Source organism: Lissotriton helveticus, chromosome 7 (assembly GCF_964261635.1).
Source record: "Lissotriton helveticus chromosome 7, aLisHel1.1, whole genome shotgun sequence".
NCBI classification, from domain to species: domain Eukaryota; kingdom Metazoa; phylum Chordata; class Amphibia; order Caudata; family Salamandridae; genus Lissotriton; species Lissotriton helveticus.
Window position 1 is genome coordinate 1,180,408,409 of NC_136068.1, and position 23,245 is coordinate 1,180,431,653.

At 50.5% G+C, this 23,245-nt stretch overlaps 1 protein-coding gene across 4 annotated transcripts in view; it reads right to left on the bottom strand.

The window, feature by feature from the left end:
- The window catches only part of HELZ (helicase with zinc finger), a 1,775,655-nt gene that overhangs the window by 1,634,524 nt on the left and 117,886 nt on the right, over positions 1-23,245 (bottom strand). For all 4 annotated transcript variants that reach the window (XM_078654323.1, XM_078654320.1, XM_078654322.1 and 1 more), the window contains exon 4: positions 37-73. In XM_078654323.1, the coding sequence (XP_078510449.1) occupies positions 37-73 (37 nt within the window). The remainder of the gene's footprint in view (positions 1-36; positions 74-23,245) is intronic.

Below are 23,245 nucleotides of genomic sequence, written 5' to 3' on the forward strand. Positions count from 1 at the left end.
CTCTACAAAACATGAAGTCTTAACAATGTAACATACCATGCCTCGTGTCTTCATCAGCTTGATCATAATTCCTCTGAAACAAAAAACATAAAATAACGGTTAAAGTTGCTTCAAAACAGTCTTCATCTACAAGTTTGGATAGTTCAAGTAAGAAGATTACAGTACTGGACTGGAATAGCAAATATCTGTGCAAGAGACACCACAGTTGCCTTCCTACAAGTGAACAAAGGAATGTGTGCAGCTCCTACTGATATTACTGTAACTAGGTGATATATACACAGAAAGAAATGCATATGCTCTTCATTGTTTAATGAATTGGACTCAAGTATTATGAATCAGTTATGCTAAAATGTATATACCACAATAGCAATTCAGTAAATGAGGACGTTATTCAGTTCTCTCTACATTTCATTTTGTTTGTGGTTTTAAAGAAGTCTACATCATTTTTGTTTTTCTAAGATTTCTATGCTTTCCTAAATGTTGCCTACTAGCAGGCAGAGGATGCCTATTATTTTTTCCTAGGGATTTAGTGACATGAATCCTTAGTGGAAGAGGTGTGGCGCCGCGGCTGGGCGACTGACTCTGGAATCTGGGGCTCACGGTTCGATCCCCGGCGCCAGCGGCAGATTAGCCCAGCACCATGTGACTCGGGGCAATAGCTTGCTTAATCTTCCCGACTGTCCCCAGCGCCTAGAGACCCTTACGGGTGATTGTGCGCTTTACAAAAATGTGGATTATGAATCTTAGCTGCACACCCTCAAAAGCTCCATCATTCAGCCCAGCCACTGCTGTTTAGTACTGTTTGTACTCCAGATAATCAACCACACTTCATACAGAAACACTAAAATAGGTTTATGTAATGTTTTTACCTCAATCTGAAAGGGAATCCCTTGTGTAAGCTTTTACTCACTGCAAATTTGTCTTGGGTATAATTTTGGGCTATGGAATCCTCAGATGGATGATTCTACAACCAAAGCTAAGGTGAAGATTTTAAGTTCTCAAAGAAAGCTTTCGAAGTTTATTGTCCACGTCTGTGGCTAGATAACCTACCATTTAGGCAAAAGAAGCTCTCTCAGGAGTGCCTATCAGCCCCTTTGGAAGATTTCTGAACATCTAACAGAAAAACTGCCCATTAAGTGCAAAAGCTGTTGACGAAGGAAATTTGTGCTGGAGGATCAACATGAAGGTTTTTATTGCAAATGCTATCATGACGTTGAAAACTCTGGACACAGCAACACTCTGCCTTTATAACAGTGCATCAACAATCGCAGTAAAATGTAAACAAAGATGATTTTGTTGAACAAAAAAACCTTTCAGATGGAAAAAACTACACAATTGGTTCCATCAAGCACTGCACATGAAATAAGGGGATTTGAGCATTGCTTTGTGAAATATTCCAGAAGCTCCACTGTCCTAGATAGCACAGGGGTGTGAGTCACACAGTCCATTCTGATGAGATAATGCAATTATTGATCCGGCATAACCCACTTAAATGTTTAACAGGGAGGCGAGTTTATAAACTAAAAGAAAATACCCAGGAATGACAACTAAGATCACAGAAATATTTCTTCATCAGCGCATTTGTCTAGATATTCATCAACACCAGATACCAGTCACAAAGACGTTATGAGCCTGGCCCACCAAGGCTTCAGTTCTGTAGTCATTTAAAGCAGCGATGATTTGAGATATTTTAAGTGACAGCAGATGTTGCTGCTTTGCCTCACGAGAAATGATCCATGGGCTTGCCTTTTGGCCTTATGACAACACCTTGAAATATAGGCAACTATTATACTAGCCAAGCTTGGAATAAACCGAAGCCATGAGGAAACACCAACTGTTCATCCAAAATTGTTCCAATATGCACACATTTAAAAAAAAAATATTGCAGGGCTTTTATAACGTTCAAGACAAGATATTCATAGACCTTCTTGCCACCGAAGTCCTAAAGAAAGATGGCAATAACACGGTCTGCCTGATATGAAAATGTAATATGATCTTGGAGGAAGGAATGGCAAGTCGGTAGTTACACTTGATAGTGGTGGAATAGTGGTATCGGAGAGCTGAATCTCGTTCACTGTTTTAGAGGAGGTTTTAGCGACAAGGATAACTGCCTTATAAGGCATCCTTTGCTTGAGAGGGGCCATACGCCTACATAGGAAAAGATCTATATAGTTAACTTTCAAGTAGGATGGTTGTCTGAATGGGGAAACAACTTTCACAAGCTCCTCCAGGAAAGCTGTGATCAACTGGATAGCAAATTAATACACATTTGACAGTCATTTGCTATGAGAAGCGTTAACCAAATATACACATCAAAGTAAAGAAGGGTGTACAATTTCTTCTGAGCTTTTTCTTGAATCAAACTGTTTTACTGCACACAGGGTTCTGAATATGTTCCATCAGAGGGTCTAAGACACATTTCTTGAAGGGTCTTTCTCTTACAGGAGACCCACATCAAACCACCAGAACACAACAAAGGAGGAGTCAATGTTACCCTGCTACTTATTTTTCGAAATCGGAGGAGGGTTCTACATATGGATTAATAGTGGCAGGGTACCGTTTGGGATATCCAACACAAAATGATCCTTAAGGGTGGTATGTTATGGTATGCTGGGAATTAAAGGGCAGAGAGATAGGTTTACGCACTAACCGTGGAGGAGGTAATTTTTTTCCAAAGGTCCGAAATTTGATACTCTCTCACTTGGGGACCCTGATGGTATGGGCGAGAACTATTAACTCATGATGTCGGTAGCGCACAATAGATAACCCCCAAAACTGGGGTGCAAACATAGACTTATTCCGTAGTTGACTTAAACAGGAAAGGGTTGATGCATGGTGCATTTGATTGAGTTAGTCTACTCCTCCTATTCAAAACCACAAGGATCCTATAAAAGACTGGGGTATTTTTTTTAATCAGTTGCAAGTTTTATTTGAATTGCACCTGTATAGACTACAAGAGTAAAATTCTCTCAGAACACTCCCCACAGGTCTGGACATATACTTATTGTTACCACCACCACATATGTTGGCAGTTACCCACAAATTGCTTGGTAAAAGTCACATAATCGGGGCACTACAGAATAGATATATATTTTTATAGAACATACCACCAGAGACCGCATTCGTTTATTATTGTTGTTTTTAAATGGTAAGATGCTGGTAAGGCTGCTACAAAAAGGAGTGTGATGAAGTGAAGGCTGTCGCAACGAACGGACCAGAAAATTCCAACATGGCGGCTGTCTCTCACGATCCCGCAAGTGAGGTTAGCTGGTCTAGACCCTCCGTCGGAGTCCGGAAGACAAACACCTGCGACCAGAACTGAGGAGGAGGAGGAGGAGGCAGAGACGTTTAGGAAGCCGCCGCAAGCAGCAGAACGTGGAGGAGTACAAACAGAGGAGCTCAGGAGTAACCAGGAGACCAATCCACTTCGGGAGAAATCGGACAAAGCAGAGGATGACCGTGCCTTTTTCCGTGAAGAGAACAAGGACCACGCTGGAGACCGCTCAAGGAGTAACGCGAGCGAGTACAGTAATCCCCCGAGGTAAGAGGAGGCTGCGACTCCCCTCCCCACGGCCCTGCAGGGTCGTGGGTCCAGGAAAGTGCACTTCAATCCCTTATCTTCTTTAAAGGGTTGGTGGGCAGGTTTTCGGGCCGCACTATCATAAAGTCACCAAATTGTTCCATCACTAAAGCACAACACCAAACAGGGCACTGGTGAAGGATGCGCACAAAGACCTCCCCTTTTTTTTTTTTTCTTTTCTTTTGATGGCCAAGAGAATCGTGTCCTGACCTTATATTCTCTGTTGTCTTTGCCGGTTTCTCTGTCCTTGTGGTGATAGACTGCCCCGACGCAGCATTAGCAAGAAGCAAGGGACAACAGTGACAACCCTTTTTCACCACTGAATACTGTGACCAACAACGGCAATCTCTCCACTACTACAACCCTCTCTATTTCTACTTTGTTTCTGATCCAAGAAGCATTGGGACTAACTTACTACTGAATAATAAAACTCCCTGTGTTGCATTCTTGAGTTCTGTGTTATTAAGGAAGACAGGGGGACTTAGGACACAAAACCAGACACCCTATAACAAGTGATATCAGAAGTGGGATACAGGTGTCTAGCCAGATATGACACAACCCCTAATGATGGAGTGTATGATCACCCAGTTGGCAGCAATACAACATCACCTACAATTAATATTCAAGCAACAGACGAAGATGGCTCAAAAGGAACGCAAAGCCCTACATTCAGCCCTCGAGGAACAAGCAGCCCGATTGACTACCAACCAGCAGGTGCAGGGCACGACTATCCGGCAACTAACAGACGCCATTGCAAGCGTTCGGGTTCACCCCAACGAACCTGGGAGCGTGCTTCAGAAGTTCCAAGCGGGCGATGATACCCGATTATTTCTTTGTAAACTTTGAACGGGTCACCACAACAGCTGCATGTCCACCAGAAATTGGGACAGTACATAGCGCCCTTATTGTCGTGTGAACTGCAGGCCGCCTTCAAAGCAGCAAATCCTGCAGGTATAACTGCCTATCAGGACATAAAAAAGGCAATTTTAGAGCGCTTGGGTTGTGACCAAGAATATTACTATGCTCGCTTCCGGAAGGAGAAATGGACTACAGGAGACAATCCCCGAGCCCTATACTATCGGATACGAGACCTAGGAAACCATTGGCTTCAACTCTCCTCATCAACTGTAGACAAACTCACCGAGAAGGTCTACTTGGAACAGTACTTGGAAGCTCTCCCTCTCAACACCAGGACATGGATCAAGCAGCATCCCAATTTAACGGTCACTACGGCTTTCGACCTGGCCGGTGCCTACCACTGATCCACAGAATTAAGGGCCCAACCCCATTGTATCCCCATCAGCATACCCAAACCTACGAGTAGAGGCCCCTCTTTACACTCAGAAAGTAAAGCCCCACCCATAATAAAACACCCTACCAGACTTATTCAGGGAACCGGAGCGGTACAAGGGCCCCAGTGTTTCCACTGCGCAGAGCGGTGACACATTGCCTATCACTGTCCGTTGCGTAACCCCCCCACAGAAACCCATGGAGGTAGGGTACATCCGTGGGCAAGTATTAGTTGCAGGAGAGGCCCCTGAGAGATATAAAAAATATATACCTTAACGGTAAAGCAGTCCTAGCATTTCTGGATACTGGATGTCATCATGCAGTTGTCAGTAAGGAACTAGTACTTGATAGCTTGCTCCTAGAGGGAGAATGTATACAGGTTACTTGTGTACACTGGGAAAGGAAAATGTATCCTATGGCAGAAGTTTTAATAAATATAGATCGAGACCATTATAAAGGAAAGGTGGTGTGGTGCCCGCTCTCCCCGAAACAGTCATGTTGGGTACTGATGGGGTGGGGTGGGCGGCCTACCAAACAGCGGCCTACCAAAGAGATACACGGCGGAGGCACAGTGAGAAGCCTGCCAGTTGGCAACGCGGAGTGGAGACAACACCGATCCCGAGGATTCCGCCCGCCATTTCTAACACTCACCGCGAGATGGAAGACAGTGAGCGGGGACATTATTAACATCACAGAGAGCACTGAGAGTCCAGATGGTGAGCCCAGGAGGCTGGGGCTCCTGACCTCGTCCTCCTTAAGCCCTTCTGGGCAAAGTATTTTTAATCGAATGCCGTTTCGTATCGCGCCTGACTCTAAAATGGTGCCTGCAGTCGATCGTCGGGAGGGGTCATAGATACACCCAAGGGAGACCCCCCCCCCCCCATTTCCTCCTATAGCGTAAAGGTCACAAAATTGAACTGAAACTGCAACTACTGCTCTGACCTTTGGGGATGACCCTGATTAGCGCTATGAATAAGCGAGAAAGACACCGGAGGCACCCCACCTGACCTGCTAATGGCGGCTATCTCTTCCACAGGCGGACATTCTCGACAGCACGCGCCCCCTCTAAAGACATGCGGACCCTGGCTCTGTCCCCTTGCCGATCCACTGCGTAGCTTACGCCCACTTTCCTTCTGGATTATAGAGAATAATGGGGACCGACTGAACTTTTGCACACCCTATGTTACTGTTTTATGGTTTCTTAATATTCTGGTTTTATCTCCTTTTGGACCAAGCCCTTACAGATAGAACTCTGCACTTAAACTTTACGAGGCCTTCGGGTGTGACAGCTGGGCCTAGGCGTATCATCTGAGTGCCAAAATAAATAGCGGTCACTCCCGTCAGGGGGGGCGAGCAGAGCGACCACACGCTCCCAACACGCTTGGACGCTAAGCAACCTCATCACTCATTTATGTAACATCATGCTCACTTGAAGGACGAACTAAACTGATACCCTTCCTAACGATACACAAGAGCCATAGTGGGCTCGACCGAAACTGAAGATGCTGATGAGTGCCAACCCAACGCAGTAAATCTAACTTCGCAAACTATATAAGAAAAATCCCATAGACCCACACTTTCATGGCGTCGAATGATTGTATGAATGCAAAGCATCGTGACATGTTGAAATACGCTGCCGAACCCCAGGGTCGTCGGCCTTGAAGCTGTGTTCACTTATTACACCTAATGCAATATTAATTAATCGCAGCTGGCCCGGATGGGTTGTAAGCTGAATGCTGTGTACAGTACATGTTGGTCAATAAAGGTCTTTTAAAAAAAAAAAATGGGGACCGACTGAATTCAAACTTCTAGGACTCATCCCCCTTGCCGGACAACAAGATGGCCGCCTCAGTGGGACCCTCCTCGATGCTCTCTCTCTCTCCTGGTCTAAAATCATTGGTCATCGTCCTGATCTTGATCAGTCCTCACTCAACCCTGTTCCTGCTCACCCACCAGGATATTTACTCTGAGAACTTTCCCTCGACAGCTGAGACCTAGCCATTTTGACTGATGCCCGGTGGAGCTACCTCGCGAGCTAAAGTGGAGATGGGCTATGGATTCCCTCCTTGACCATCACCTACCAAGCATGTCTTTGAGCAAACTCTCTTGCATCTCTCCTGACCTCATCTCCCTCCTCCCCCTTCACCCTACCCTCTACCCATCTCTGCTGTACTCTTCTCCTCTTTCCAGCTATTGACCTTTGCCTTCACCCGTCCTTGCTCATAGTTCCAACCTCTTTATCCACTGGACTTTCTTCTGTGAACTTTCCCCCGTCAGTTGAGACCTGGCTATTTGACTAATGCCCGATGGAGCTACCTTGTTTAGCTATTGAGGAGACGGGCTGTGGATTCCCTCCTCGGACGTCACCTACCCAGTCGGTCTTTGGGCAGACTTCCTTTCATCTCTCCTGCAGTCTTTTCCCTCATCCTCCCCCTTCACACTTCCCCCTTCCGCTCTATTTTCCTCACCTTTCTTTCCTCTCTCAATGTGTTTCTTATTTTTAACATTGTGTAACCGAATGTAAAGCGCTCTGATACCTATGGGTCTAGCCAGCGATATATAAAACTCATTAAATAAAATAAATACCGATCTCCGTAGGTCCCATGACTACCTATCGTCACTCACTTCCCCTTCTCTTTTGGCGAGTTGGTTGGAAAATGCCCTATTTGCCGGAGAGGAAATAAGTGGATCCTTTCCCAGAGCCCTGCAATCCAGGAGAGAGAAAAAGGAATGAGCGGGCCTTGTATAATAAAACATGTATTATCCAACCCACCCAAGTCCTTGTTTCTCCAGAGGGATGAACCAAGCACAGGAGGATCACCCTAAGAAGGTAGGCCCCATCTTCTGTAAAAAGAAAGGCCTGTTGTATAGAATAACCCTTGAGAACAATAGAAGTAAAGAACAGTTATTAGTCCCAAAGGTATTTAGGGGTCAGGCGTAAGAGCTAGCGCATAGCTAAAGAGGGGGTGGTCATTACGGTAAAGAACACACCCTGAAGAATTTATTGTATTGGTTCTATTAGCCGGGGGTATACCAGGAAGTGGCACGGTTTTGTGCTTCCTGTGTTCGATGTCCGCTGGTCAACACACCAGCTCTTCCCAAGGCCCCTTTACAACCACTACTTATGATAGACGTTCCATTCAAAAGAGTCGGTATGGATATCGTGGGCCCATTGATCACTTAGGGTCGTGGACACGAGTATATACTAGTGTTGGTAGACTATGCTACACAATATGCAGAGGCAATACCCTTAACCAGTACCAACACCTTAGCAGTAGCACAAGCCATGGTATCTTTCTTCCCCCCCCGCCCCGAGTAGGTTTCCCCCAAGAATTTCTAACTGATCAGGGCATTCAGTTTGTGTCCAGACTAATGAAACAGATATGCGACCTTCTAGGGATCAAACCGATATGTACGGCAGTGTACTACCCCCAGACAGACTGCCTAGTCGAGAGATATAGGAGGACTATTAAAACAATGCTCAAACCGAGTATAGACAAGGAAGGAAGGGACTGGGACCGCCAGTTACCTCTGGTATTGTTTGCCATTCGTACCCATGAACAGAAGTCCACAGGGTTCTCACCATTCGCATTGCTGTTCGGAAGGAAACCCTGCACACTGCTCGACATGGCAGCCGATCAATGGGTTGAGGAAGAAGAGGAGAGTAAAACCTTGTTATAGTACAGCGCGACCCTAAAAGACACGCTAGCCCCACTATGGGAAGAGGTTCATATCAATATGGAACAAGCCCAACAAATATTATCAGAAAGCCAAGTTAAGGGAATTTAAAGTGAGAGAACATGTGTTGATCCACCTACCCAGTACAGACAAGAAACTCCTAGCCACATGGCAAGGCCCCTACTAGGTTTTAGGGAGAATCACCCCTGTTACATATCTTATTCCTGTTACCCACAAAAGAAACAGACAGGACAAGCTTATCATATTAACCTACTGAAAGCCTGGGAAGGACCTCTACCAGTGTCTCTTTGTAAAGGGGTTCGGATACAACAGGTGTCCCTTGAGAAACCCCTACAGATTCCACTAGCCCCCGAACACCCTATACAGAGAGAATCTGTTCAGTTCGGGAAACAGCGAACGGAGAAACAAAAATGCCAGTTACAGGACCTCTGTGACTCCTCCTCTGATTTGGTATCAGGAATACCAGAAAGTACAAACCTGGGTGTGCTTAAGATTACCACAGGAGAGGCAGATTCAGTACGGCTCTGTCTTCTTGCGGCTGGGATACAATAAGGTCTGGCAGTAGACCAGTAACCAAAAGCCATGCTAGACGCTGATATCATAAAACCATTCCACAGTGCCTGGTCCGCTCCAATCGTCCTTGTGCCCAAACCTGACGGGAGCATAAGGTTTTGCATTGACTTCCGTCAATTAAACGCCATTAAAAAGTTTGATGCTTACCCCATGCCCCGGTGAGCTAATAGAAAGATTAGGAGACGCCCGTGTGATGTCCACAATCTCCTTGACAAAGGGCTATTGGCACATTGCTCTCTTTCCTGATGCCAAAGAAAAGACTGCATTTTCCACCCCTTCGGGTCGGTACTAGTTTAAAGTCCTTCCCTTTGGCCTACACGGAGCACCTGCCACACTCCAAAGATTAATGGACATACGCGGTCTCCTATTTCGACAATATAGTCGTGTGTAGCCCAGATTGAAGAACACACCTTCTCCATCCAAGGAAAATCCTATATACACTTCAACAGGCAGGACTCACGATCAACACTAAAAAAACTACATTTGGCACAAACAACATTGAGTATCTAGGCTAGGATATTCAGGAAGGACAGATCAGACCACAGATAAACTAGAAGCCATCACCCAAATCCCTCTTCCCATCACGTGAAAAGACGTTTGTTCCTTTTTAGGTCTTGTAGGTAACTATCGGAGGTTTATTGCTCACTTTTCAGGCATGGCCAATACCCTTACAGACTTCTTAACCAAATCAATGTCAGGCAAAACCATTCAGTGGTCTAAAAAGCTAGAGGACAGTTTCTACCAGCTACAACAGTCCTTATGTAGTGTTCCCGTCCTCACCTGCCCTGATTATCAGAAAACCTTCGTTCTGCAGACCAATGCATCCAACAGAGGGCTCGGTGCAGTCCGACTTGAAAGGGGATCTACGTCCCGTTTAATTTCTTAGTAGGAAACTGTTCTTCAGAGAGACCCGATATGCAACTATAGAGAAAAAAAGTCTGGCCCTAGAAGCCATTCAGCATTACTTTTTAGGTCACCCCTTTCTGCTACTTACAGACTATGCCCCTTTAACCTGGCTTTCACAACATAAGGATTCAAACCCTAAAGTATTGCGCTGGTTCCTTCCCTTACAGCCTTTCACCTTTCAAACCTTCCATGTCCCGGGTAGACTGCAAACAAATGTGGATTATCTTTCATGGTACCCTACTTCCAAATGGCCCTCACGTCCATTCCTGGAGGGGAGGCAGTGTGATCAAGTGGAGGCTGTCACAACGAACGGACCCGAGAATTTCAGCATGGCGCCTGTCTCTCACGATCTGGAAAGTGAGGTTAACGGTCTAGAACCTCTGTCGGAGTCATGAGGATGAACACCTGGAACCAGAACTGAGGAGGAGGATACAACGCTGGAGACCGCTCAGAGAGCATCGCGAGCAAGTCAGTACACCCCTCCCCCCTCCCCCGAGGAAAGAGGAGGCTGCAACTCCTCGCTCGACTGCCCCTGGAGGGTTGTGGGTCCAGGAAAGTGCACTACAAGCCCTTAACTTCTTTAAAGGGTTGGTGGGTGGTTTTCGGGCCGCACCGTCATAAAGTCACCAAATTGTTCCATCACTAAAGCACAACACCAAACAGGGTACTGGTGAAGGATGCGCACAAAGTCCAACCTTTTTTTTTTTCTTTTGATGGCCAAGAGAATTGTGTCCTGACCCGATTTCCCCTGTACTCTTTGCCGGTTCCTCTGGCCTTACAGTGAGAGACTGCCCCGATGTAGCACCAGCAAGAAGCAAGGGACATTGGTGACAACACTTTTTTGCCACTGAAGACCGTGACCAACAGCCACAATCTCGCCACTACCACAACACTCTATTCCTACTTTCTTTCTGATCCCAAGAAGAATTGGGACTTACTAACCTTCTACGGAACAATAAAAGCCCTGTTCTGCATTCCTGAGTTCTGTTATTAAGGAAGATAGGGGGACGTAGGACACGCAAACCGGTCACCCTATAACAAGGAGGCAAACAGGGAAAGCATCCTAGGATAACAGACAAACACAGTCAACACAAGACTCGAATTTCCGAGGTGAAAGATACAGTGCAAGACTTACAGAAGGGAAAGGAGGAATTTGAGCTATGGCAACTAGACGATGCAGAAAACAAAAAGGAGCACGTAAGAATAACCTTCGCTGGTTTTCCAGAGGGCGTACAGGGAGCCAACGTATCCGGATTCCTGGCGGGCTGGCTAAAGGATACTATTCCACCTGAAGGCTTTTCAGCCTACTTTGTAATAGAACAAGCCCATCGGCCACGGACTGCATCTCCCAGGCCCATCATTGCAAGGTTTCTCAACTTCCTAGACCAGGGCATGATACTGAGGAATGGGCACCAAAGAACGAGTTACTTATCTTCGGTAACAATGTATCTGGTAGAGACGATTCTAGCTGCGGATTCCTTAACGTAGAATTATCCCCATTTCTGGACCCAAACACTTTTTGCCACAGCATCCCTGCGCGCCGGGAGGACGACATCACGCGACTCTGCCCAGGCGCTGTCCGCATACGTGACGTCAGCGAGGTCACATAAGTCCCACCCCTGCGTGCCTACGTCAGTTTTCTTCGAAGAACTTCTCCACGCCACAACGTGGAGCAATCAGACAAAACTGTGGAAGTATGGGAACAGTGCGCGAAGAGCAGAAAAATTGAGAAAAAAGAAGAAATGGTTACTAACAACACCATAAGGAGCAGTGTCAACACTGTAGTACCCAAAGGCAGGGAAAAGGAGAAAGAATAGAGCACATCCCTGAGCAGCCACCCTGCCAGTACGTAGACAGCCACCACCTAGAGACAAGGAACACATGTAAAAATGTCATGACAACATGTAGCAGGACTACAACCCCAACCAAGAACAAAGAAGGGGAACCAGTCCAAGACAAACAACGAACGACAAACCTCCAAGACAACCCCATCACAGAGTGTGACAACCGCTCAAAGGAATAAAGGACAGAGGCACAGCTAGATGACCCCCACCTAGAGGATAGCAGAAGGGCCAGAACCCGTAGTAATAAAGCGGAGGGGAGGGAAGAGATTGAAGGTAAGCCCCAATCGTGGAGCAACCAGAACGGAAGGGCACAAAAGTACCTCTAAACCCATCCTCCAATATGCCAAAAGAGGAGGAAAGGAACAAGAAACAGGACAAATCATCCTGTCAAAAAGAGCAAAAGATTGCACTCACAGAAGACATAGCCACCCACCGGGAGGCAAGTGCAGAAGACCAAGCCAAAGGTTCTAGCAGAACGGGGAGGAAGGCAGTTCGTGAAGGAATCTGCGGCTAGAATTGTCTCTACCAGATACATCGTTCCTGATGGTAAGTAACTCGTACATCTGATAGAGACTACTAGCCGCAGATTTCTTAACGTAGAATAGATACCCTAGCCATGCACACGGTGAAGGAGGGTCTGCAACGGGACCCTACCAGCCTGGACAAAACAGAGGGTCCCACAAGGCTACAAGTCCAACGGACAGGGCGAGGAGCCCTGTACCCCAGGCAAGGGGAACCCCTACAGTCAGAACACCACCGACCCCAAGGGGGATGCGGGAAGCAGAAAAGAAGAGGATGCCCATTCACACTCAGCAGAGGAAACAAGGGCAATGCAAGAGGAGGCCAAAGCACCCCACGTCCATACAAGGCAACAGAACCTCCATCCAAGGCCAATGCAAGAAAGAGGAAGAAGATCAACCTAGAGACTCCAAGGAGGCGAGGTAGAAAGAAAACAAGACCCCCCCCCCCCTTCCCCCAACGGGAACACACCCCACGAAGAGGGCAGCTGAGCCTACCACAGCCAGAAGTCAATAAACCAGACAGAACGGCGCAAACAGCAGGCGGAAGCAGAAAGAATAGCCCGGGGGCACCCAGGAAGCCCAGGCAGGCTGTGCCTGTGTGGCGGGGTAGAGAGAATAGGTCGTAAGCCGGGTTTGCTTAAGTAGGGTTTTATTTTACAAAAAACACGGTTGTGGTGGCAAACTTGGCAGGATCCGTCTTACTAGGTATCCCTCGGCTTCTTCGTAGGGGCACCGGCTCCTCCTCCCGGGTTCCTGTAAATGGTTCAGGACTCGTCTGTGTCGGGGCGCGAGGAGGGGGATAAAGAATGACAAAAAAAAAGGCATCAGGACGCTGTCCAAAAAATTACTCCAAAATCGGGGAGTAATGGAGACACCACACACTCTCGTGCACGTTTTTAACTGAGAAGCAGGAATGGGGCCAGTGAAACTAGTGCTCAGGTGCGGGAAAAGCAAGACATGATGTCTTTAAAAAGGGGGTCTTAGGGCTCCCGCTTAAGTAGTCGGGCGATCCCTCCTGTCCACCCACCCTGAGAACTTGTCCCGAACCTGTTCAAGCCACGCTCCTCCTGGAGCGTGGCCCGGCGACACGTGGGAACATTGGCCTCCTGGCTCCACTCGGGCTCCTGATGGTCTCGTCCCTCGATCAGTTCCACCTTACTCGTCCTTTCCTCTGCTTGCCACAAACGCTCCTTCTCCAGAGTCTTCTTTCTCCACTCCGGTGTCGATGCACACCCACTTCCTGGATTATCCAGTCTTTATCGTCGAGAACGTGCTGACGTCAGTGGGGGGCGGAGTTTCGTCATATTCGAAGCCCCAGTTAAAGGAGCCGGCTTCGTGTTCTTCCTCCGTTGGTGTAAATAAAGTTGTGGATTGTGTCTTCCAGTCATCCTGATGAGAGGAGATAAGAGGGGGAGATGTCCTCAGGGCCTTGATTCACTCCAGCACAGGCTGGGCTTGGCGGGTGCAGAGTGTGCAGGGTTCGCGGTTCCGGGCTGATGCCAGGGCTTGTTACTTGCTTTGAGCAGTACCACTGCTCTTGGGAGACCCAGGTAGTCAGAGTCACAAGGCAGTCAGCTCCTCCGGGGTTTTTGAGGTTGGTGACCTGACCCCAGGACACCCCCCACGCCGCACAGCTCCCCAGCTGCGAGAGCGTCTCTGCCCTTGGCACCGCAGGTTCGCCCCTGAACTCGGTGTCCCCTGCCGCTACCTTATCTTTTGTTTTCCCGCTGTTGCCCACACTTAGGACTTGATTTGTGCTTTTGTCCTGTATTTTTAGGCGCTTTCCTGTATTTTTAGGCGTTTTTGTTATCCTCGTATTTTGTGTTGTTCTGCCCTCTGGTGTAAGCCCCCGCCGACCCCCGCTTCCCGCCGTTGCTCCTCCGCGGCCCGCCCCCTTTTCTTTCTGTACCCCCGCCCATTGGACGCCCCGCTCCCGCCTCCCAGCTGCTCCTCCCTCCCACTTCGCCTCATATGGAGGGCGCACTGCAACCGCGCAGCGGACGCGCGCAGCGGGTGTGCCGCTCTGTCTGCGCCCGTCCGCGCCTGGACCGCGCCCAGTGCCAGGACCCCTGGCCCTCGACGATGCCAACCCACCCGACGGACTTACAACGCCACCACCCTCCACGCACTCAACACCGGCCGGAACCCCGCCTGCTACCGAGCCACCCCGAAACGCACCCACGGACCCTTCACCTGCCAAGCCTGCAAACAAATTCACCTGCCTCCGAACCTGCACCACACCCGCCAAGCCAAGCACCAGCAACAACCACCTCAAGAGCATTCTGCTCAACACCCGCTCTGTCCACAGGCACGCCGTCGAACTCTGGAACCTCCTCGACACAACATCACCGGACGTCGCCTTCCTCACGGAAACCTGGATGAACGCCTCCTCAGCCCCCGACATTGCCATAGCCATCCAGGAGGGCTATAATGTCACCCGGAGGGACCGCATCAACCAAACCGGAGGAGGCATCGCCATCGTCCACAGAAACACCATCCGAGTCACGACCAACTCCGACGACACCCTCACCGCTGCCGAGCACCTCCACTTCCAGATACACACCAACCCCAAGACCACCCTCAGAGGCACTCTCATCTACAGACCCCCTGGACCATGCACACAATTCAGCGAAGCCATCGCAGACTTCGTCCTCAGACTACATCCTCCTAGGGGACCTCAACTTCCACCTGGAGAACAACAATGACAGCAACACCGCCACCCTGCTAGACAACCTCGCCAACCTCGGACTCAAGCAACTGGTGAACACCCTCACCCACTACGCCGGCCACACGCTTGACCCCGTCTTCTCCTCCAGCAAGCACATCTCCTTCAGCCACTCCACCGCACTACACTGGACAGAACACAGCTGCGTCCACTTCAACTTCAGGAGAACCACGACCCACCACCACCCGCAACAGGTTCCCCGCAGAAGCTGGAGCAAGATCACCACCGACCAGCTCACCGCCTCCCTCAGCCAGAACTCCCTCAGCAGAACCCCCCCCGCCAACACGACGGACATCAACGAAGCAGCCAGCAACCTCACACAGTGGCTCACCAACTGCGCCGACGACCTCCCACCACTGAAGAACCCTCCCAGCAGACCCGGCAGCAAGAAAGCCTCGTGGTTCACCAACGACCTCAAAAACTCCAATAAAAACTGCTGCATCCTCGAGAAAGCCTGGCGCCACGACCAGATAACAGAAAACATGACAGCCCTCAAGAACGCCACCCGCAAACACCACCAACTGATCCACACCACCAAAAGGACAACATTCAGTGAACGACTGGACAACAACACCCACAACAGCAAAGAACTCTTCAGCATCATTAAAGAACTCTTCAGCATCATTAAAGAACTCTCCAACCCCAGCGCCTGCAACAACGACATCACACCCTCGCAAGACCTCTGTGACTCACTCGCCTCATTCTTCCACCGCAAGATCACCGACATGCACAACAGCTTCGGCGCACAGACCACGCACCCAACCTTCGAACCAACGCCCCCCACCACCACCCTCTGCACCTGGACCCTGGTCAGCACCGAAGACACCACCCGCATGATAAACACCATGCACTCCGGCTCCCCGACCGACCCCTGCCCACACCACATCTTTAACAAAGCCGACTCCATCATCGCGCCCCAACTCCGGGACATCATTAACAGCTCCTTCGCATCCACCACCTTCCCGGAGAGCTGGAAACATGCCGAACTGAGCGTCCTCCTGAAGAAACCCACCACGGACCCCAGGAACTTCCGCCCCATCTCGCTCCTCCCTTTTCCTGCCAAAGTCATCAAGAAGACCGTCAACAGACAACTCTCCGCCTTCCTCAAGACAAACGGATCCCTCGACCCCTCGCAGTCCGGTTTCCGAGCAAACCACAGCACAGAGACCGCACTCATCGCAGCTACCGACGACATCAGGTCCCTGCTCGACAACAGGGAAACAGCTGCTCTCATCCTCCTGGACCTCTCAGCAGCCTTCGACACCGTATGCCACCGCACCCTGATACAGCGCCTCAGCAACACCGGTATCCAAAGATCGGCCTTGGAGTGGATCATCTCATTCCTCGCCGGAAGAACCCAGAGAGTCTGCCTCCCCCCGTTCCGCTCCATGGCCACCGAAGTCATCTGCGGCGTTCCGCAAGGATCCTTGCTCAGCCCCACCCTCTTCAACGTCTACATGAGCCCCTCGCAGCCATCGCTCGCCAACACAACTTCAACATCATCTCCTACGCGGACGACACCCAACTGATCCTCTACCTCACCAACGACCCCACCACCGCCAGAACCAGCCGCCAGGAAGGAATGAAAGACGTCGCGGAATGGATGAAACTCAGCCGTCTGAAACTGAACTCAGACAAGACGGAAGTCCTCATCCTGGGACCATCCCCCTCCGCCTGGGATGAGTCCTGGTGGCCTTCCGCCCTAGGCACCGCTCCCAAGACAACGGACCACGCACGCAACCTGGGCTTCATCCTGGACTCCTACCTCACGATGACCAAGCAAGTCAACGCCGTCTCGTCATCCTGCTTCAACACCCTACGCATGCTCCGAAAGATCTTCCGGTGGTTCCCCACCGAAACCAGGAAGACGGTCACCCATGCCCTTGTCACCAGCCGACTGGACTACGGGAACACCCTGTACGCTGGAACCACAGCCAAACTCCAGAAAAGACTCAGGCGCATACAGAACGCCTCGGCACGACTCATCCTGGACATCCCCGTCACAGCCGCATCTCTGCCCATCTGAAAGACCTGCACTGGCTCCCCGTCAGCAAGAGGATCACGTTCAGACTCCTCACCCACGCACACAAGGTTCTCCACAACATGGGCCCCAAATACCTCAACAACCGCCTCACATTCTACACACCCACCCGCCAGCTCCGATCCGCCAGCCTCGCCCTCGCCTCCGTCCCACGAATTCGCAAAGCCACCGCCGGAGGAAGATCCTTCTCCTACCTGGCGGCCAAGACATGGCACTCCCTCCCCACCCACCTACGGCTGACCCAGGACCACCTCTCCTTCAGGAAACAACTGAAGACCTGGCTGTTCGAGCAGTAGAGACTGCCCCTCCCAGCGCCTTGAGACCCTAGCGGGTGAGTAGCGTGCTTTACAAATCTGTATGATTGATTGTATGATTGACCACTGGAGACGCCAGGGTTTAGCAGGAGCAGGTTCGAGGGTCAACAGGCCAGTAGGGCTGGGGCCGAATCAGTTGGTGTCTTCCTCTTCTTAGCAGCTGCACGGCAGGTCTTCTTATTTCTTATTCTTCTTTCTTGTTTCGGAATCTAGATCTGTGGAAATAGGTTCAGGGTGCCCCTAAATACTAAATTTAGGGGTGTTACAGGTAGGGAAAGGGCAGGGACCAATGGGTCCCTGTCCTGGGGTGGGTACACACCCTAGCCTGCTCCTCTCCTGTGGAAGGGGGCAGGAGCCTATCTGTGATTGGGCAGGGCTTTCCATCTTCAAGATGGCCAGAGCCTGGGGTCGTACATCACCTCGCCTCTTCCTCCTGAGGGGTGGAGTTGGCACAGGCTGGCACACCCGGTCTGTCGTAGGGTTTCCCGCCAGTCTTCCAGCCAGAGTGGGGGTCAGAACTGGTGGGGGCCAGTTGCTGAGTACAGCAAGTGGTCTGGAGAATCTCACAAAGGCGGAATGCCTTTGAAGCTTCCCCTGCCCATCCTGGGGGAGGAGGCTTGGCACCTCGTGGCAGCCTCTCAGACAAGACGTGGATTGTAGGTTAGGTTTCAGGGGGCATCTCGAAGACGCCCTCTGTAGTGATTTTTACATTAAATCCCACACTGGCATCAGTGTTGGTTTAATGTGCTGAGTAGTTTGATATCAAACTTGTCAGCCTTCAGTGTAGCCATTATGGTGCTGTGGAGTTCGTAATGACAACCTCCCAGCACCATATACTCTTAATGGCATCACTGCACTTACTGTGCCCAGGAATGGCCCTGGGTACTCTAGGGCCACAGGGCTCATGCACCTTTGCCCAAACCACTGGCATAGGGCACCCAGCTAGAGGGGTGGCTGATGTATGCCAGAGCAGTGGGTTTGTGGGCATGGCACACAGGGATGTGTGCCATGTCGACTCTTTGTTTAGGTCTGCACCAGGACACTCAGCCTGCAAAGGCTGTGTGTGTCAGGGTACTGGGCCCCTAAGGGTGGCACAATAAGTGCAGCCCTTAGGGGTCTTCTCTGGTCCCAATGCCCTGGGTACCTAGGGTACCATTTACATGGGACTGACATGTGGCCAGAGATGCCAATTGGGTTTAGGCTTTAGTACAGTTTTTGAGAAAGGAACACAGGCCCTGGGTACCGGATTGGCAGGGACCCAGGGCACACCAAGGAAAAAGTGTACCAGGTAAAAAGTGGGGGGGTACTGCAACAGAAACTCACTTTCTCCTGTGATGGTGAAGACAACAGCGGCGGCAGGGAGGGAAAGGCAGTCCGCAAATGGGAGCTTGTGGCAGAGGGGTGGGGGAAAGACACACCGGTCACGCGGTGCTGGAAGGTGCCGGTGCAGAAGGTGTTAGGGCACCGGATCCCCTGTGGCGGGGCGCCCCCAAGTCCCCATTAGAGCAGAATGGAGCAAACTCTCAAAGGGAAGCAGCAGCTCACTCCCACCGGAGCCCTGGTGGAGAGCTTCCAAACGATGATCCGCGGGGAAATGGGCAGCCGGATCACCCATGCGCAAAATACCCACAACCGTGGAAACAGCACAAGCGAAGGCCGCACCCGCCTCCGTAGGGCGCCGCAGTGGGGAAAGTAGCTCCTCCATAGGCGACGGCTGCAAGTTAAGGCGGCCATCTGTGAAAAGTTGGCCTGGTATATGACGTTCACTATTCTAGTGAGCACCTTGCACCAGTTCAAACATCCCTTATGGTGATGGTTGTAAAGTTAACCTTACAGACCAGCTATCCTAGTGGTAGCATGGACAAAAGCAGTCTTAGGCTAAACTCAAGAGGGCATGTGAAGCCAGCTGTTTTACCATATGCAAACCTTTTAATACCAAATGAAAAGACGCCACACAGGTTATATATTCAAAATATATATGTATTTATTTCTAAACAAATCCCTTTAACTCTTTATGAGCACAGGAGCACAAGCGTATAACAAGAAACTTAATATAGCATACAAAAGTTGCACAAATATGGATAGGCCCTGGTGGCCCCTAAAACCATATACTAAAATAGTGGTACAAGAACCACGTCACGAACAATGGTAAGGCCTAGGGCCTTGGGAATCGCTGGGGCTACACTGGACTAACAGCAGTTAGGACGTAGGAGGCCCACAGGATGCGTGTGCAGTGTCTAAATGCACACGCGTGCACCAATAGAAGTCAATGGGTGCGTAAAGATACAAAGTTGCAGATTTAGAAGTCTTCCGACTGGACTAGAACTTAACCACTTAAAACTAGGACACTAGGGATGTAAATCTCTACAGGAGCACCGCAGTACTCGCGTTACCTCACCCACAGGAAGCGGGTGCATAGGTCCCAAAGTGTGTCGGGTTTCATCGTGGAGTTCTATGGAGCCTTGGAGAAAAGATGCTGCAGGCGACCAGGAGAGAAGAGTTCGGTTGGATCCAAGGGTGGATCGAAGATGTAGAGTACCTGAAAACAGAGGGGACAGAGTCTGGGTCACTAGCCAGTGACCAGGAAGGAACCAGGAAGGAACCAGGCGATGTCGGGTTGCGATCAGGTGATGTCGTGAAGCTTGTCTCCGCTGCCACGTGGACCAGGAGGTGTCGACGACAACCAGGTGCTGGACACGGACTGTCCCACGAAGGCTCTCGCTGTCGGCGGTGTCGGATCTCGATTCGGAGTCAACAGGCCTTGGCAAATGCAACCCACGCAGGACTCGAAGATGGCTTCTGGATCAGACCAGCAAGGTCTGATGGGCTGCTCCTTTGCAGGGGAGCAAGGGCCAGTCTGGAGCAACCAGACCAGCGTTGAAAATTCGAAGGTTCATCGTCACAGAGCCCACTAGCCAACGGGCAAGTGAACGGACAGACGCGTCGAGCAGGAAAATGCAAAAGGGCCCCACGCAGCACTCGGTGAGTGTGGAGAGGTGATCTTCGGTGCAAAAGCTGCTCGGGGCTGGGGCTTCTCAATCCCCAATGCACAGCTTCGAGGGTGCCTCAGGAGCTGCACAGAAAGCACTTCGCCGGCATTCCAAGATGGCCGGTCCCACGTCTCACGTCGCCTCCACGGGTCTCAGCTTTGCTGTGGCTGTGGATCGGGCTGTTAGATGTCTGGAAGTCCGGGTCTTGTCGATCTCTGTCGTTCGAGCTCTGGCAGGAGCAACAACAAAGCAAACCATTGAGCGCTTGATGGTGCCTGCTTGCACAGGGTGGTCACTCCTTGACCACAAGGGAGATTCTTCAGTCTTCCACGTCGAGTAGGATGTCGAAGGGTCCAGAGTTACGTATCAGAGTTTCAGTCAGAATTATCTAAAGTCTAAGGACACAGCTCCTACCTTTATTCCAAATCAAGGGGCTGGATTACCTGCTAGGTCCCTCCTATGGGTGGGACCCAGGAAGGGAGTGGTTACACCCCTTTCCCTTTGTCCAGTTTCGCGCCAGAGCTGGGGCTGGAGTGCCCCTGCGCCGGTTTGAACTGGACTATGCATGGGACACCTTGTGTGCCCCAGGCAGTGTCTCGTTTCATTCAGCCCTCCCTGCCCCAATCCACTATCTCCTGTCTGGGGTGGTGCTAGCACCTCCCTGTGACAGGAAACCTATTGTCCAGGCCTCTCCTGCCGGAGTTCGGCCAGCAGCAGGAGGCCAGACTTGTGTCTGTGGCAGCAACATCCATTTTGTGATGCTGAGGCTCTGGTTAACTTTAACCGGGATTAATGTTAGTAACATGTCTTCTCCCTCTAGAAAGTTGGAATGCTACCCCCGACGCCAGAATTGGCGAGGGGGTAGTATTCCAAAGCGTATGACACCTCACACGACATGTTTTGATAAAGCCAAACCAAAGATAGCATTTAACCGCGAGGTTCATAATGCACTTAAGAGTATATGGTATGGCAATATCCTAGAACAGCTATAAGGAAATGGTTCCGAAAGCTGCAGACAGGCTCAGCTCATGCTAGAGCACCATCTCACATAAAACCAAGCACTCTGCCTCCAGGATTGTTAAGGCCTGCCATAGAAGTGACTTATAGGTGTATATGTGTCCAGATTATAAGGTTAGACATAGGTATACTATGTCTCAGCCAGGGTGATTACACGACCTTGCCCCAGCTCGGTGATCAGCCAGTTGTGTCAGTTTGGATGGCCAGCCAGGGGTGGCAAAAGATATGCTGCAGCCCCTGGTAGGCCTTATATGTACCTATGCCCTGGGTACCTATGGTACACTGTACAGGGGCTCATTAGGTGACCCAATTCCAATTGATGATGTACCTAAAGTACATGGTTGTGAATTTAGAGAGAGAACAGCAGGGCTGTGGGTCTGATTAGCAGGCCCACAGCCACATCTAAGTCGAAAACCAGTGAAGCAAAAAAGCAAAAAGTGGGGTGACCATAGGAAAGCAGACCCTACTCTCCTACACCATCCCCTAAGCCAATCGGAGTGGGTAAATGCCCGGTCCGGAAAGGAGGAAGAGGGGCAGAGGAGTGGGGGACCTGTGGCTCCTCCGGTGAAAAACCGCGGCAACGGTGAGGAGCCGTCCTTTCATGACGTCTGGGAAAAAGCCACGACGCGGCGGCCCGTCTCCAGCAAGGACGACACCAGCAGGCACCCAATCTCCAGGGAAGAGGATGAGTCCGAAGAAGAGTCCACGACCAGACGCCTGTTCGGTGCAGTAGAGTCCGCAACCTGAGGCAGGACGTCATCATCGTCCAGCGCGAAAGGAGACGCCGGACAGGCCTTCTCTACACCACACTGCACAAGTGACCAGGGTGGCTAAGGGACGGCGCCGACTAGACCTCCGATGAGGCAGCTGCCTGCGTGGAGGGCGAGAGGGACCCGGGGAGTAACAAGGAGTCTTCCGCCAGCCTCGACCCATGAGGGGACGAGAGGGGCCCGCCGACCCCTGTAACCGGATCCGCGTTGCATGCAGAAAAGGAAAAAACTGACATAGGCGCGCTGGGGTGGGACTTATGTGACCTCGCTGATGTCACGTACGCGGACAACGCCTGGGCGGAGTCGTGTGATGCCGTCCCCCCAATGCGCATGGATGCTGTGGCAAAATGTTTTACGGGTCCAGTCTCACACCCGGGGATAATTCTACGTTAAGGAGTCTGCGGCTAGTAGTCTCTATCAGATAGGGCGAAATCAGATATGACAATTTCAAGATTATATTTACTGACTACAGTCAAGAGGTCCAGTGCCAGAGACAAATCATCGATTTTGTTCAAGTGAAACAAAGGACCCTCCAGCCGGAGTATATGTTACTGTTTCCTGCAAAGTTGAAGGTAATGTATCGGGATAAGGCCCATTTCTTCCAATCACCGGAGGAGGCTTGGGCATGGAAACAGCAGCGGCCAGCGTTGCGCCATCGTAGAGAACCAAACTCAGGAAAAAGGACGATTCAAGACTGGACACCAGGCCCAAGAGTACTGTGCAAGAGATGCGAAGAAATGATCGAAGGCTCAGGCGCAGAGGTAGTGGGACCCCGTAAATACGCTACAGAGGTTGAGTCAGGGAAGGGGGCTATCTACAGATGCAGAAGAAGCCCTTGAGACATTTACCAACATAGACAGATGAGATAAGGCTGCAAGACTGTCACTCAGATTCAGGCAAATCAGACCAGTCATCTGAGGTCAACAGCCACATTGCAGCTGAAAACTTAGCCCTGGAGAAGACTATGGACACACG